Here is a 15,000-nt window from a genome sequence, read left to right as displayed (position 1 = left end):
GGTTGAAGACCTTGTGAGCGACCAAGACCTACAGAACGAGCAAGACCTTGAGTGGGATGACTTTGGTGTTCCTTGGAACTCTCTGTCTTGTATGGAACTAAACCTTCAAGTTGATGAACTGGATTCAAACCTCTTATCTGTTGAGGTAAGATTTTTATTTTCCTATTTTCAAACTTTGATTGAAGCATACTCATTTAATAATTAAATAACTTAATTAATACATTATTATTTTCTCTCACAGGAAATTGTGTCTGAAATACGAAATGAAAATACTGCTTTTGCTACAACTTGGGGCGAAATTGTTGGCTTGGTTGAAGACCTTATGAGCGACCAAGACCCACAGAACGAGTTCGTCCTTGATGACCCAACCAAAGAGTTATACCTTGGAGACCAGCAAAATCCTGAAAAAGAGTTTTACAGCAATAGTACTCATTGTGAGTTATCAAGACAATACCCACTGAACAAGTTATACGTTGATGAGCCAGAATACAAGTTTTACCTTGGAGACTCACAAATTTTGAAAAAATCAGTAAATGAGTTCTGCCTTGATGGTTTAAATAACTACCTTGGAGACTCAGGAAAAGGGTTCTGCCAAGATGGTTCTAAATATGGGAACTACCTTGGAGACTCACAAATTTTGAAAAAATCAGTAAATGAGTTCTGCCTTGATGGTTTAAATAACGACCTTGGAGACTTGGAAAGTTGGGGTTATTTTGAAGACTTGAAATGCTACCACTCTTTGGGATTTAAACCTATCAAGAAAGTTCTTACTCCCTCTTTCGATGTCATCAAACCTGAAAGCCTTAAAAGACAGAATTGGAAGAAGAGAAAAAAAAAAAAAACGTAAAATATATATATATATATATAGGTGGAAATCTCATTTTGAAAAAGACATTGTGTTGGGTGAGGATTGAGTTGGGGTTGAGATTTTGAATGTGAGGGTTGGGGTTGAGATTTTGAATGTGAGGGTTGGGACACACACACACACACATACACATCAACAAACAAAAGTTAAGCCTTGACTATTCAGTTGAGGATTCTGTGTTTGGGGTTCACAGATCTAAGAACGTCCACCCCTTGACACACATTATATACTGTTATACACCTCGGACTTGGCCCTCGAGTGTCCACAACGGTGTATAGTAGGAGGGAGTGAAGCGCCAACCTATTGCTCCCATTGCACACACACACACACACACACACACACACACACACACACACACACACACACACACACAAACAAAAGTTAAACCTTGACTATTCAGTTGAGGATTCTGTGTTTGGGGTTCACAGATCTAAGAACGTCCCCCTTGACACACATTATATACTTGTACACCTCGGACTTGGCCCTCGAGTGTCCACAAAGGTGTATTATCTGCTTAGTTTTGTCTTTTGTAATTCCTGTGAATAAAATGAACCTAAAATCTCTTCCCCTTCCAAATCATATATTTTATAAGTCCAAGGAACTGTATCGATTACATCAACAATTTTAAAAAGTTCTTTCGTCCATCGTTCAGTAAAACCCTTTTCAAAATGAGATTTCCACCTATATATTCTTACGATATCACCAACTTTGAACTTAGGTTTTCTGACATTAATCTCTTTTTCATATTTTAATTTTGTAAATGTTTCTGATGGTTTCATATTTGTTGACGTGTGAATCGTGTCATTATACTTATCCACAATATCCTGAATAAAAGATGACCATTGTTGTGAACCGAGTTGTGTGAATTTTTTATATAGTCTCTCTTTTAAGGTACGATTAAAACGTTCAACAACAACTGCCTTCCCTTCATTAAAGGTACTGTATAATGTAATACTGTTATTTTTTAGAAAATTCATAAATGCCTTGTTATAAAACTCTCTACCCTCATCAGTCCACAATTTTTTAGGTTTTCTCTTACTTTTATTAAATATCTGTTGAAAAGCTAACATAAGAGTATTACCTGTTTTGTTTTTTAAAGGGACAACCCACGCATATCTACTCCTCAAATCAATAACGGTTAAAGCATACTTGTACCCCTTATCATTATTGAGTTCAATCAAATCAGCAGACCAGATATAATCAACTTCCTTGGAATAAACTTTCCTTCTCTGATTTAGCACTAATCATCTTCTTCACGATGAACCTATCAACTTTTTCTCTCAAGGTTGGATTTTGTATCAGAGACAAATTATACAACATTTCTCTATCGGCTTCATGCTTTTCTTCCAACGTTGTGGTATTCCCATAATCAATATCGTGTCTCATGCACACTTCATCAACTCTATTGATTGGTTTACTCCAGGATTTAGGATTGTCTGCCTCATCTAATCTTTTATCCAAGTTTGTGCCTGGACCACAGAAAGAATACCCTGGAAGATGTAATTCCCCTGGTATTCCAGTAGTTGTAAATTTACTTCCTGATAAAAACTTTTGTATATCTTCTCCGAGTTTGTGTTTGGAGATAAATTGATTTTTTTTTGAACCACACACCGAACATATACCTTTTTGTATAACCCTGTTATTTTTACTTTTAATATATGAAATATTTTTAGTATTAGTTTTCTTTTTACATTTGAGACAATAACTCATTTATTTATAAGAAAAATTCCTGCAGAGTGCAAAAACCTTTTTAGTTTCCAACATGCACATTTGAATCTTAATTTTTAAAACATAAAGAATCCTTAGAAATGCCTTCACTCTCTCCTCCATTTATTTAAGAAAAAAAAAATGAAAAACTTGAATTAAAATCCATATCTTGTCGATGCTAATAGTCTTGTCGAAAGTATTGCAAATAGACTTGTCAATTCTTTGTTTTCCTCCTCGGTGGGTTGAGTTATTTTCTGTAATACCACCAATCTTTTTTGAATCTCACTGGTTTCCATATTTTGATATTTATTCATTCTCTCTCTTTCCTCCCTCTCTCTCTTCTCTCTTTCCTCCTTCTCTCTCTTCTCCTTTTCCTCCTTCTCTTTCTTCTCCCTCTCTCTTCTCTCTTTCCTCCCTCTCTCTATTCTCTGTTTCCTCCTTCTCTTTCTTCTCCCTCTCTCTCTTCTCTCTTTCCTCCCTCTCTCTATTCTCTCTTTCCTTCTTCTCTCTCTTCTCCTTTTCCTCCTTCTCTTTCTTCTCCCTCTCCTCCTTCTCCTTTTCCTCCTCTTCCCTCTCTTCTTCAACTCCTTCCTCATCCCTTACTATCCTTGAATCGTTTACACCCCATAGAATATTATACATATATTCATCAGGATTTCTTGTTATTCCTGTATCCAAAATAATTTTTTTTTACAACAGGAAACCAATAAAATTTCTTTTGAATTTCTAAAAGAGCCTTACCTTTTCTTAACCTTATAATTTTTTCATTATTTAACATTCTAATTAAATCTAAAGTTGTCGGTTTATCAACATCAGCATAATGCCAATCTTTTATTGAAAATACCTCATTCTTATGTTGTAGAACATATTTATTAAAATAACGAATACCCTTTTCTTGAAGGTATGCTTGGACACAGAAATGATAATTTTCTTGAAGCCTTCTTGCTGTCATTTATGTATTAGAAATATATGTTAGAATAATATTATGGCACGAAACACCTCCCCATCTTCCCATAGTTAAATCATTTTGTATTTCCTTACTTATTATATATAATCCTGTTTTTTCTGTTTTCATGAGATAAACAAGGGCAAAACCATTATTATATTTACCCTTATTAAATTCTTTTATTTGTTGTTTACTAATCGTGGCTCCACAAAACTCATTCTCGATACCAAGTGGATAATATTCTTCCTTACGAGACTGATTTAATTGTTCCAGGTCTTCGAGGTTAATTTTAAATGACCAATTATACCCTAAATCATTCATATCATACCGCCATTGTTCTATTCTCATACAAACGATACGCCCTTCTTTATAAAAATTTATTTTAATTCGAACTGTGAATTCTGTATGACCTGGAGATAATATCAACACTTCTGTATCTTTGGAATACACAGCCGTTTTATTTAAGTATATATATTGTGATAAATCGCTTAATCTCACCAAGTCATTCGCGTCAGTCGGGCTTGGATAATTTTTTAATTTATAAGCATTTTTCATGTTAATATTTTTGTTTATATTATATTTATGTCGTTCAGCCTGTGCCTTTGTATAATAATTTGATAAATCAATATCCAGTTCTTGAAATACACCAAAGATAGAACCATCTTTACCAACATAAGTCATTTATATTAGATTAAAAATAATATCATAAAATTTTTTATTTTTGTTGAGTTGAAATAACACATATAGACATAATTGACCACAACACTTGGAATTTAATTCTTGGACTTGAAATGTTTGATAAACACCATTCTGTAAGAATTTTATGACTTCAACAGGTGGTGGAAGACCAAAACTATCAAAATAATATTTGTCTTGACTATTAAAAATACAAACCCAATGAGTACCGTTCCCATCATTATCTTCTAAGTTCATAATAATATTCTTTGTATGTTTCGGCACATTTGTTAATTCATCTCTCATACAAATAACCACATTATGAATTTTTAATTTCTTACAATATTTGGCAAGTTGTAAATTTGATGTTGTATTCTTTCCAAATTCTTTCAACCACTCATCAATGCTCATTTATTTATTAGAAAGATATAATCCATTACCTCTTTTTGTTAATTTTACACCTGCTTGTGCTATAGAAGAAAGCATATCTCCAACTAACAATCTCACTTTATCAGGCAGACCTTCAAGTTTTTCAGCAAAATCTACAATTACACCACTTCCACTAATTTGTTTCTCCAACTCTTTGTTATGTCTTTCCAATTCTTTTGAGCCTGGAGTTGAGCCTTCCTTTCGTTGGCAGTTTTCACCGCTGTTGAAATACCACCCGTCAATGCTCCAACCGCACTTAAACCAGCAAATAAAGGAATTAGAAATGGGAGAAATCCTCCACTCGTCTCTCTTATTGAATATTTTTTCAACATTGGTTTTGTCATTTTAATTTTAAGTGAGCCAGTGTCATTCAAGATTTTAACCTGTTCTCTTGTGAGCAAAACATCAATTCTTACTGCTCCTTTTCTCTGAATTGTATTAACGTTAATCGTACAAGGCTTTTGATTTTGAACACAAGATGATAGTTTATGAAGATTGATTTGATTAACATATACCCCAGTTGGTACTTTGCCACTCATTTATTTAACAAAAAATTATGTGAGACTAATCATCACACCATTATCTGTATTAATCTGCAATTCTGTTTCTTCCAAAAGCAAACAATATGTATCAACTTCTTCACTCTCTGCTCTTTCAATGTATAGGGAAGTATCCACTCGATTAGACTTTATAGTTTCCTTTTGAGCGCTCAGGTCAAACGCATAGATTGTATACAAACTTTTAAATGCTGTCATATCTAAAATAGGTTCTTTATTTCCATTACTTTCACACACCTTTTGGTAAGACTTGTATGCTTCAGCAAAATCATTTTTTTTCCCCAATTAATTTCCAATCTATCTCGTGGATAAAATGTTCCATCTAGAGAAACGCGAAGTTGTTTCACCTTAGCATTATCACTCAATGCATTATTCTTATCAGTCGCAGTATCACCATCTGGCTTTTTAAAAATCATCCACAGATATCGTGGCTTTCCTTCCAGAACACCCAAATTCCACGTGTAAGTAGTTTGATTGAGTTTAACGTGTTGACATCTTCTTTTGAGGTATGATACACTGAGTGGTTTCTTTGAGTTAAGTCTTCGATTCAACATCTCTTCTGTTTTAAGATTAGGAGTATATTCACTGATATACCAACTCATCTCCTCAATTACAAATTTATTCTGTTCACCAAAAGCACTACCAACACCAAAAAGCAATCTATTTTCATTATCATTCCTTTGTAGTTGAAATCTAATTTTAAGACCATACAGAACTTTATCATAATCACAAAATCCAAATATACCTTTAAGAGGAACTGCCACAGTAAAACTATTTTCTGCTTTTGTATCATCATTATACATTCCTTTCCTTTGAATATATCCAGGGTCTGTGTTTGTTCCCGTTGACATATCAGGAATAAAACCTTCGACAGACCCCTTTCCCATTCTATCACTGAATGTATAGAGTGTAAATTTCATCATTTCAGATACAGCAGAGACATAATCAACCGCTTCAACTTCTTGTGTTCCAATATACAATCGCACACTATCAAACATTTTCCAGAACAAATCATTTACAAGTCTAGCGTTTGTGTTATTCCCAGCCTTAGTGAATTTAAATTTACACAACAAGAAACTTTCGGAGAGATTCAAATAGGTTTGTTGATTATTTATTTCAAAACTTTTTGTACCATTTGTATTCCAGTCTGTTCCAGTTATTGCATTTACCTTGAAGTAATCTTCTTTTTAGTGGAGTTTGAGATAATAATAGTATCATCCAAATCATAGATACTATCAATTGCTTCCATACTTGTATTTATTTAGGAAAAAAGATGTTAAAACTTTTGAAACCCTGATCCAAGTATTTGAATTATTTTCTGTCGTTCTTGGGGGGACAACTGAGTTTTACCTTTCTTAATTTCTTTTATTGCTTGTAATTTATGAGATTCTTTCTGAGCATCTTTTATACTCTTTACAGCACCTGCTACATTTCCCACAGCAGAAGCAGTTGAACCAATTAGGTCTTTATGTTTAAGAATAGTTGAACCAATACCCATGAGAGTATCAATTATCCCATCTCCTCTAAATTGATGTCCGACACCCCTTTGTCTCTTGGGTTTATAGTATCCTCTACCAAGATACATACCTTCACCCTTGTAGTACGGGGAAAGGAACATCCCATCCCCTGTAATTATTTTATATTTTCCCAACTCGTGTTTCCTCACAATAATCATCGTATTTATTTATTGAAAAACTTCACGTAGGTGAATTCTGATGGATATAACTTCTCCATTAAAAGAAATCACACGATTATCTTGGTCGGTTATCCTAAAATTTACTCTGTGTATGGTTTTTCCTGACACAGGAAGATAAACCAAATTTTTAGGTTCCATATTGAATTTATAACCAATTGGGGTTGAGTATGCGCTGAATGAAAATATTGTATTTGTTTTTTTTCCATCATTATAAGCACCATCAATCAAATCACAGTGAATTAACACCGAATTTATTCCTGAGGATATTTGAATGACATTATCACTGTAAAACGTCCCATTAGTTTCAATCTTTTTTGAGGAGAAACCTAATAACTCTCTAAATGAATTATCAATTGTGAAATCAACCTTGTAGTTATTTTTTAACTTTAATCGTTGATTTTGAAGTATGTTTTTGAATGTTTATAACAATATTTTTTGGTTCATCACCCTGTTCTTTCATAAGATGAGCAATTTCGGAAGATATTTGAGAAATCTCGTATGCTCCGGGTGAGACTGTTATCGTTTTGTATCCACTTCCCGGATTATAACTAAACTTGTCATTTTTCTCGGTTATATTAAATAAGGTATTATAAGTTTCCATGGACAATAAAGATGCCTCATATTCTTTTGTTGTGTCAAGTTGTAGTGGGTATGGGAATGAAGATGTGTGGTCGCTTGTTGTGAAATTAAAACTCAGGATTGTGCTTCTCATCTTATTTAATATGAGATAAAATGTCTTTATATTGAGATTTATTAATTATTTTCATGTTCATCAACTGGTCTAAAATGGCTGATGCTTCATTAAAACAATTGTTATTTCCAGCCTTCTTACTGCCTAACAACAATAACAGTCTATTAACTAATTGCGATGGGTCATTTGGAAGAAAACTAATACCTGAACCAAGGATACTTAAAGCCTGAATAATGTGTTTCTCCTTCTCATTCTTCCTACTTTTACCAGAAAGAATAACCTTATAATTTAGAGTGTTCAGCAAATCAATATATACTCTATCATCATTATTTTCCATATCCAATGGTTTATCAATATACTTTGATTCATCCCTCACAGTTGAACCTTGTCTTCCATCTTTTGTGAGAAGAAACATTAATCTCGGAGTTAGTTTAACAGGGGTTGAGCAGAACTTAAGAACCTTAATTCATCATTAAATATCAATACCTTTTCTTGAACAAGATGAAATATTGCTGGTTGTTCTGTTGGAATGAGTCCTGCTTTGGTTTTTGAATCCGCTGAATATTCATTGTTTTGAATAGCATTCACAATATAATCAGGGGTTGATTAATCTCTTCCAGTTGTTGAAATAAACCTTCATCATCATATTCTAATTCTCCTAAATGCTCTAATTCTTCCTCCGTCATTTGACTGAAATCTTTTAACATTTGAAGCTTTCTGGGAGTATATTCTACTGTGGGAACTGTGGAAACATCTTTCATTTTTTCTTGGGAAGTTTTTAAAAGTGGTTTAAAAAATTTCTCTTGTTTTCTTTCAAATGCTTCTTCGCCCGTTAGTTTCTGTCTGCGTTTCTTCTTTATGTCTTCCTGTTGTTTTACAACTTTTGAAACCAACTCTTGATGTTCCTTAAATCTTCTTGCTCTTTCTTTTGTATCCATTTATTTATTGTAAAATATCATTTAATGAATTGTAAAGATTAACAGGGAAATTTTCCTTTTCTTCATCATTCAAGTAGATGTGTTCAAATAAATCATTTTCTTTAAATATTTCATCAAATTCTTTATTAACATTAATGCGAGTTGTAATTTCTTCTTCACTAATACTTGCATCTCTGCTTTTCATACGTTTTGCGTTGAGTTTCTTCATCAACATCAAAACCGAATGATAAAATCTTCACTCCGCTCAGATATTTAATAATTTGTCTCTGTTCCTTCTGGATTAGTTTCTAATATCCCAACACCACCAGATTTTAGTTTCCTTAACTCACTCTTACAATGTGAATATTTTGTTGTACCAAGAGAAACCTCCTCAAATATTTGTCCTTCATTCCTCAATCGCATATGTTCCTCCACTGAAATATAGTGATAATCTTCACCTTTTATTTCTCCAGGTCTTATTGCTCTAGTTGTTGTTGATACAATGCATATCACGGGGTGTTTTTTAAGTAAATTTACAATATTCTCATTTGTACTACACAAGAACCTTGATTTATGAAAGTTTTTTCCAGAAGCAGATTTACCCACAAGATTTATAATAATAGTTGTCATTTATATATGTAATTGTTTATAAAACAAAAAATATATCCCTTAATATCTCATCTTGTTTCACAACAATATATTTATATTTTTCAGTCGTGTGCTTCATGTAATCCTCAAATTTATTTTTACTACATAATGTGGAACAATTATCTCTCCAAAAATTATTGATATCTATTGAATTTAACTTGAATAAAATAAAAGTATTAACATTGTTTCTGATGGAACGACGAGGAAGTTGAAAGTACGATTGACTAAGATAAATACAATTACAAGAAGAATGTCTCCCTCTTGTGTAGTAGCTGTCCATTACCGTTTGGTTTCTCTCATTAACACAATCATCAAAGATAACGAGGTTCTTTTTTGATTTATCCAAATCTTGGGGAGACGGTATATCATCCGTATTATCACTAAGAATACAAGTTATAGGATTTGATTTCTTTTTACATCTCTGTGTATCACAAAATAGTTGAATTATATCTTCAATGTTATAATCATTTAGGTTTTTTTGACGTTTAAATAAACCGATTATATCTTCTTTTTGAAGACCAGCATTAAAACCTTGTGAGAGTAGTTGATACTCTGGTTGAAAACTCGACTTTGTGAAAATTATTAAATTATCATAATCTAAAAAGTTGGGAGTGAGGAGCATTTTTAAAAGTAAGCAGGTTTTTCCACATCCACTTGAACCAACTATGAGACATCTTAATGAATTTGGGAGATTTTTATGGTTGTTAAATTTTATCTTATTTTCCCAAATAGGTAAAAAATCATTCATTTATATATTTGAAAAACAGGTTATTTAATTTATTATTGGCTTTTTTAGAAACTCTATATTTTATCCTAAGTTCAGGTTTAATTTCAAGATAATCCATTATTTTATTTATACAATATCTTGTGTTGATATTTCCCTGAAAATTACATCCATGAATAATATACAACAACAATCCTTTGAACATTTCTCTTATACGTTCAGTTTCTTCCCTTGGAAGGAAAGGTGTGTTATCACCCTCATACTTTACATTCATTTCTCTAATCAATCTTGTAAAGTAATTCATTTTTGGTCTAAATCTAAAAGAATTATTTTCCTTTTTATATTTTTTATTATCATTAATTAGAAGATAATCACAGAATATACATTGTTTATAGGCTTTTGACTCTGTGTTTAATCCCCGTCTTTCACACGCAGGACAATTCTCAAATTTGTCATATGGAGAATCAGGAAAGTCTAACATATTTATAAAGTAAAACTTTACTTAAACTGAAATTCATCTATACTTTCAGTTGTATATTACCATCAATATCGATATACTTTTTTTCATTATCAGATTCAACGACAACATTTTTTATATTAAAGGTAATTTTAAAATTATCGTTAACTACTATTGAACGAAATGTCATTTCACCTGATATATTAACATCCTTTATTTCATCTGGATTTACATCTTTAGGGTTGTTGAAAAAAATACAAATTTCTCCTTGCATATTACAGATGGTCTTATCTTTTCTTTCTAAAGCTTCATCCATAAGGTTTTTGTTCTTTGATACTTTTTCTTGTTTCATTGCTTTTTCTAGTTTTGAATATATTACTAGAAGGAGAGGAGAAACTTTTGTTAGAGATACTTTAATTGATGTTCTTCCAGGTATACTGAAAGCCCTTCCACTGAAGGAAATTGAAGAACTCATATTATTTACCATAATAGTTTTTATCCAATAGTTGTTATATTTATCTTTGTTCAATTTTACATCCTTGACATATTTCTCAGTATCTTTAACAGATGAAGAGATTGATTGAAACTTGTCTTTTGTGTCTTGAAACATTGTATTTATTAAGTGAAAAAGTTGGAGGATAAAATGTTTTTAAGCACAGATTCACCTATAAATTAAACGAAATTTTCATCAAGAAAATTTTAGTTTAAGCAAAGTTTTATTCTATAAATATGGTGAATACAACGTACTGCGATGTTTGTAATCACGAATATAAACATTATAGAAAACACCTCCGAACCAACAAACACACATTTAATCTATTTCATCAAATATCTCCTCTTAAGTTGGAAAGAAAACATTGTGATATCTGTTCAAAGGATGTTTTGAAGAGTAGTTATAATAAACATCTTCAATCACAAAAACACAAGAAAAATGAGTTTAAAGTAAAGGGAGACTATTATATTAAAAACACTGATGGGGCATTTAAAGGGCATATAAAAATAAGGATTTTTCAATTTGGAGAACCCGGTCCATCATCAATAGCTGAATCAATTGAAATAGTGAAACCCGATGTTGAAAAATTTATTAAAAAGACATTAAAAGAAATGAAAACTTTAAAGTTTTATATGGGAGTGAAAATGAATATGAAAAGACAAGATGAAGAACATACTCCTTATATGAGAACAGGTCTTCATTTTATAACATCATTTCAAGATTTTTTGAATAGTGGGGTTTATGAAGAACTATCAAGACAAGAGGAGGATGTTGATAATACAGTGGTAGGAAGTGGATTCAATATTAAAAAAATCATCTTTTTAGATATACACATTCTAAAATCAAACCCTCTGAAAGCTTCTTCTTATATTGAATTACCAAAAGAAATAAAACGAAAGAAGGCAGTTGTTAATATTAAGAACAATGATAATAAATGTTTTCTCTGGTCTGTTCTTGCTCACTTTCATCCACCAAAATGTAATTCAGAAAGAGTAAAACAATATATGAAATATGAGAATACCTTGGACATTAAAGATTTTAAATTCCCAATGCCACTAACAGATATTCCTAAATTTGAGAAAAAGAATAATCTTTCTATTAATGTATATGGATTAACGGATACAAACAAAGTTCAAATATTAAAAATTTCAAACAACTATAAAAATGAAGAAACACACATTGACCTTTTATATTTTAGTGTTGGAAAGAATTCACATTACACATACATCAATAATTTATCAAGATTAATCTCTTCTCAGGTATTCAGAACAGCAAACAAAATATATCCTTGTAAGCGATGTCTTAATTCATTTCATACAAAAGAACGATTAGAACAACATTCAAAATATTGTAGTAATCATAAATCAGCTGTAATTACAATGCCTAAACCTGGTGAAAGATTTATTTTGAAGATTATAATAAATCTATCATGCACCCATTTGTGATATACGCTGATTTTGAATGTATCCTTAAAAGATAAATACTGCTTCTCCTAATCCAAAAGAACCATATACAAATAAATATCAAAAACATATTCCTTGTGGTTTCTGTTATTATATCAAATCATCTGTTGGAGAAAAGTATGACAAACTTGAACATTATCGTGGAAAAAATGCTTCACAAGAGTTTGTAAAACGATTAGAAAAGGATTGTATAAGACTCACTAAATTAATGAAAGAAACAAATGAACCGATGAAATTAACCAAAGAAGAAAAATTAGAATTTAGAATGAACAATATCTGTCATATTTGTGAGGGGGAAATTAAGGAGTCTAAAGTTAGAGACCATTGTCATCTTACTGGTAAATATAGAGGTCCCGCTCATTCCTGTTGTAATCTTAATTATAAATTACCTTCTTTTATTCCAGTCTTTCTTCACAACAGCGCCAACTATGATACACATCTATTTATAAATGAACTTTCAAAAACACCAGGGAATATTTCTGCCATAACAAACACAAGTCAAAAGTATATTTCATTTTCAAAAATGATATTCACAAAACCTTTAACTCGTATTAGGTTTCTAGATTCTTACAAGTTTATGGGAACACCACTAGCCTACCTCGCATCAAATCTCAGCTCCACGGACTCTTTTCCAAATCTTAATTCATTCTTTCCAAAAGAGGAAATTCTCACTAAAGAGGAAATTCAGATTAAAGAGAGAATTCAAAGTAAAGAGGAAACTCTAATTAATGAAGAAATTCTAACTGAAGATGAAATTCTAATTATAAAGAAAATTCAAACTAAAGAGGAAATTCAGATTAAAGATGAAATTCTGATTAAAGAAGGAATTCTTACGAGAGAGGAAATTCAAACAAGGAATGAAATTCAAAGTAAAGAGAAAATTCTTACAAGTAAGGGAATTTATCCTTATGATTATATGGATTCATTTATGAGATTTAAAGAAACAGAACTTCCTTCAAAAGAAAGTTTCTATAATAACCTTTATGAAGAAGAGATAAGTGATAAGGAATATAAACACGCACAAGAAATATGGAAAATATTTAAGATAAAGAACCTTGGAGAATATCATGATTTATATCTAAAAACAGATGTTTTATTGTTAGCTGATGTGTTTGAGGCTTTTAGAACACTCTGTCATAATAAAAATTGTTATGGATTAGACCCTGCCCACTATTTCACAGCTCCTGGTTTAGCTTGGAGTGCAATGTTGAAAATGACAAAACAAGATATAGATTTAATCAGTGATGTTGATATGCTTTTGATGATTGAGAAGTCCAAGAGAGGTGGAATATCACAAGTATGTTCAAAAAGATATGCGAAAGCAAATAATAAATATCTCCCAAATTATGATAGTGAAAAAGATAGTAATTATTTGATGTATTTTGATGCTAATAATTTGTATGGATGGGCAATGTCTCAATCTCTACCTTATGGTAAATTAGAGTGGGTGGAAGAAAAGGATTATGAAAAGGCTTTGATGAATATTGTTATTTCTTCTCAAGAGGAATTGAATGACGAAGAAGAAGGTTATTATTTTGAAGTTGATTTGAGGTACCCGAGTGTTCTTCATAATAAGCATAAAGACCTTCCTTTTGCATGTGAGAAAGAAACCCCAAAGAAAGAATGGTTCAGTGATTATCATAAAAGTTTTAATATTAAAGGCAAATCAACAGAAAAGTTATTAACAACATTCTATGATAAAGAGGGATATGTTTTACATCAGAGAAGCTTAAAACAGTTTTTGAGAGAAGGATTGAGAGTAGCTAAAATTCATAGAGTTTTAAAATTTAAACAAAGTCCTTGGGTGAAAAAGTATATTCAATTCAATACAGATATGAGAGCAAATACAAAAGTAAAATTTGAAGGGGACTTTTATAAATTAATGAATAATGCTGTATTTGGAAAGACTATGGAAAATGTTAGAAACAGGCAAAACATTAGATTCGCAACATCTTGGAAAGAAGCTTCGAGATTGATAAATAAACCAAGTTTTGAGAGAGAAGAGGTTTTTTCAGAGAACTTTTCTGCAATTCATATGAAAAAGGAAAGTATTGTAATGGATCAACCAATTTATATTGGAACAGCAGTTCTTGATTTATCAAAGATATTGATGTATGATTATTTGTATAATGACTTAAAGAAAGAGTATGGTGAAAATGTTTCATTGTTGTATATGGACACTGATAGTTTTATCCTAGATATAAAAACTGATGATGTTTATGAAGATATGAAGAAAAATATTGGAGTATATGATACAAGTAATTTCAGCAAGAAGAGTGAGTTATTTTCCAAAAAGAATGAAAAGGTTATTGGTAAGTTTAAGGATGAGTTGGGTGGAAAAGTAATGAGTGAGTTTATTGGATTGAGAGCAAAGGCATATGCTGATAAGTATGGTGAACAGATTGATAAGAGGTTAAAGGGAATAAAGAAATATGTAATAAAGAAATCAATAACTTTTAGAAATTATTATAATTGTTTGATGAATAAGAAAGAAGAATATAGGAAAATGAATACAATAAGAAGTTATAAACATAACATATATAGTGAAGAAGTAAATAAAAAGGCATTAGGAGCCTTTGATGATAAGAGATTTATTTTAGATAATGGAATAGATTGTGTTCCATATGGATATTGTATGATAGAGTGTATAAAATAGATTATGTTTTAACGATGGGAAGATGGGTTAGGGTTTTTTAAGGGCTACAGTTGCGTTTTTTCACAATATATAAATG

The 15,000-nt window shown here is 31.3% G+C and overlaps 2 protein-coding genes across 2 annotated transcripts in view; one reads left to right on the top strand and one right to left on the bottom strand.

Moving 5' to 3' along the window:
- LOC147032634 (uncharacterized) overlaps positions 1-1,717 on the top strand; it is a 2,803-nt gene extending 1,086 nt beyond the window's left edge. Inside the window, exons 2-3 of the mRNA XM_085870423.1 lie at positions 1-145; positions 242-1,717. The exon at positions 1-145 is cut by the window's left edge and continues 68 nt beyond it. Of these exons, the coding sequence (XP_085726549.1) occupies positions 1-145; positions 242-847 (751 nt within the window). The 3' untranslated portion in view covers positions 848-1,717. The remainder of the gene's footprint in view (positions 146-241) is intronic.
- LOC147032632 (inositol 1,4,5-trisphosphate-gated calcium channel ITPR1-like) overlaps positions 1-15,000 on the bottom strand; it is a 578,387-nt gene that overhangs the window by 191,408 nt on the left and 371,979 nt on the right. The window lies entirely within an intron of this gene.

Source organism: Eptatretus burgeri, chromosome 2, assembly GCF_056783735.1.
Source record: "Eptatretus burgeri isolate ZD-2024b chromosome 2, Ebu_testis_v1, whole genome shotgun sequence".
NCBI classification, from domain to species: Eukaryota; Metazoa; Chordata; class Myxini; order Myxiniformes; family Myxinidae; genus Eptatretus; species Eptatretus burgeri.
The sequence above is the reverse complement of the archived record's forward strand: the minus strand, read 5'-3'. Positions and strand labels throughout refer to the sequence as shown.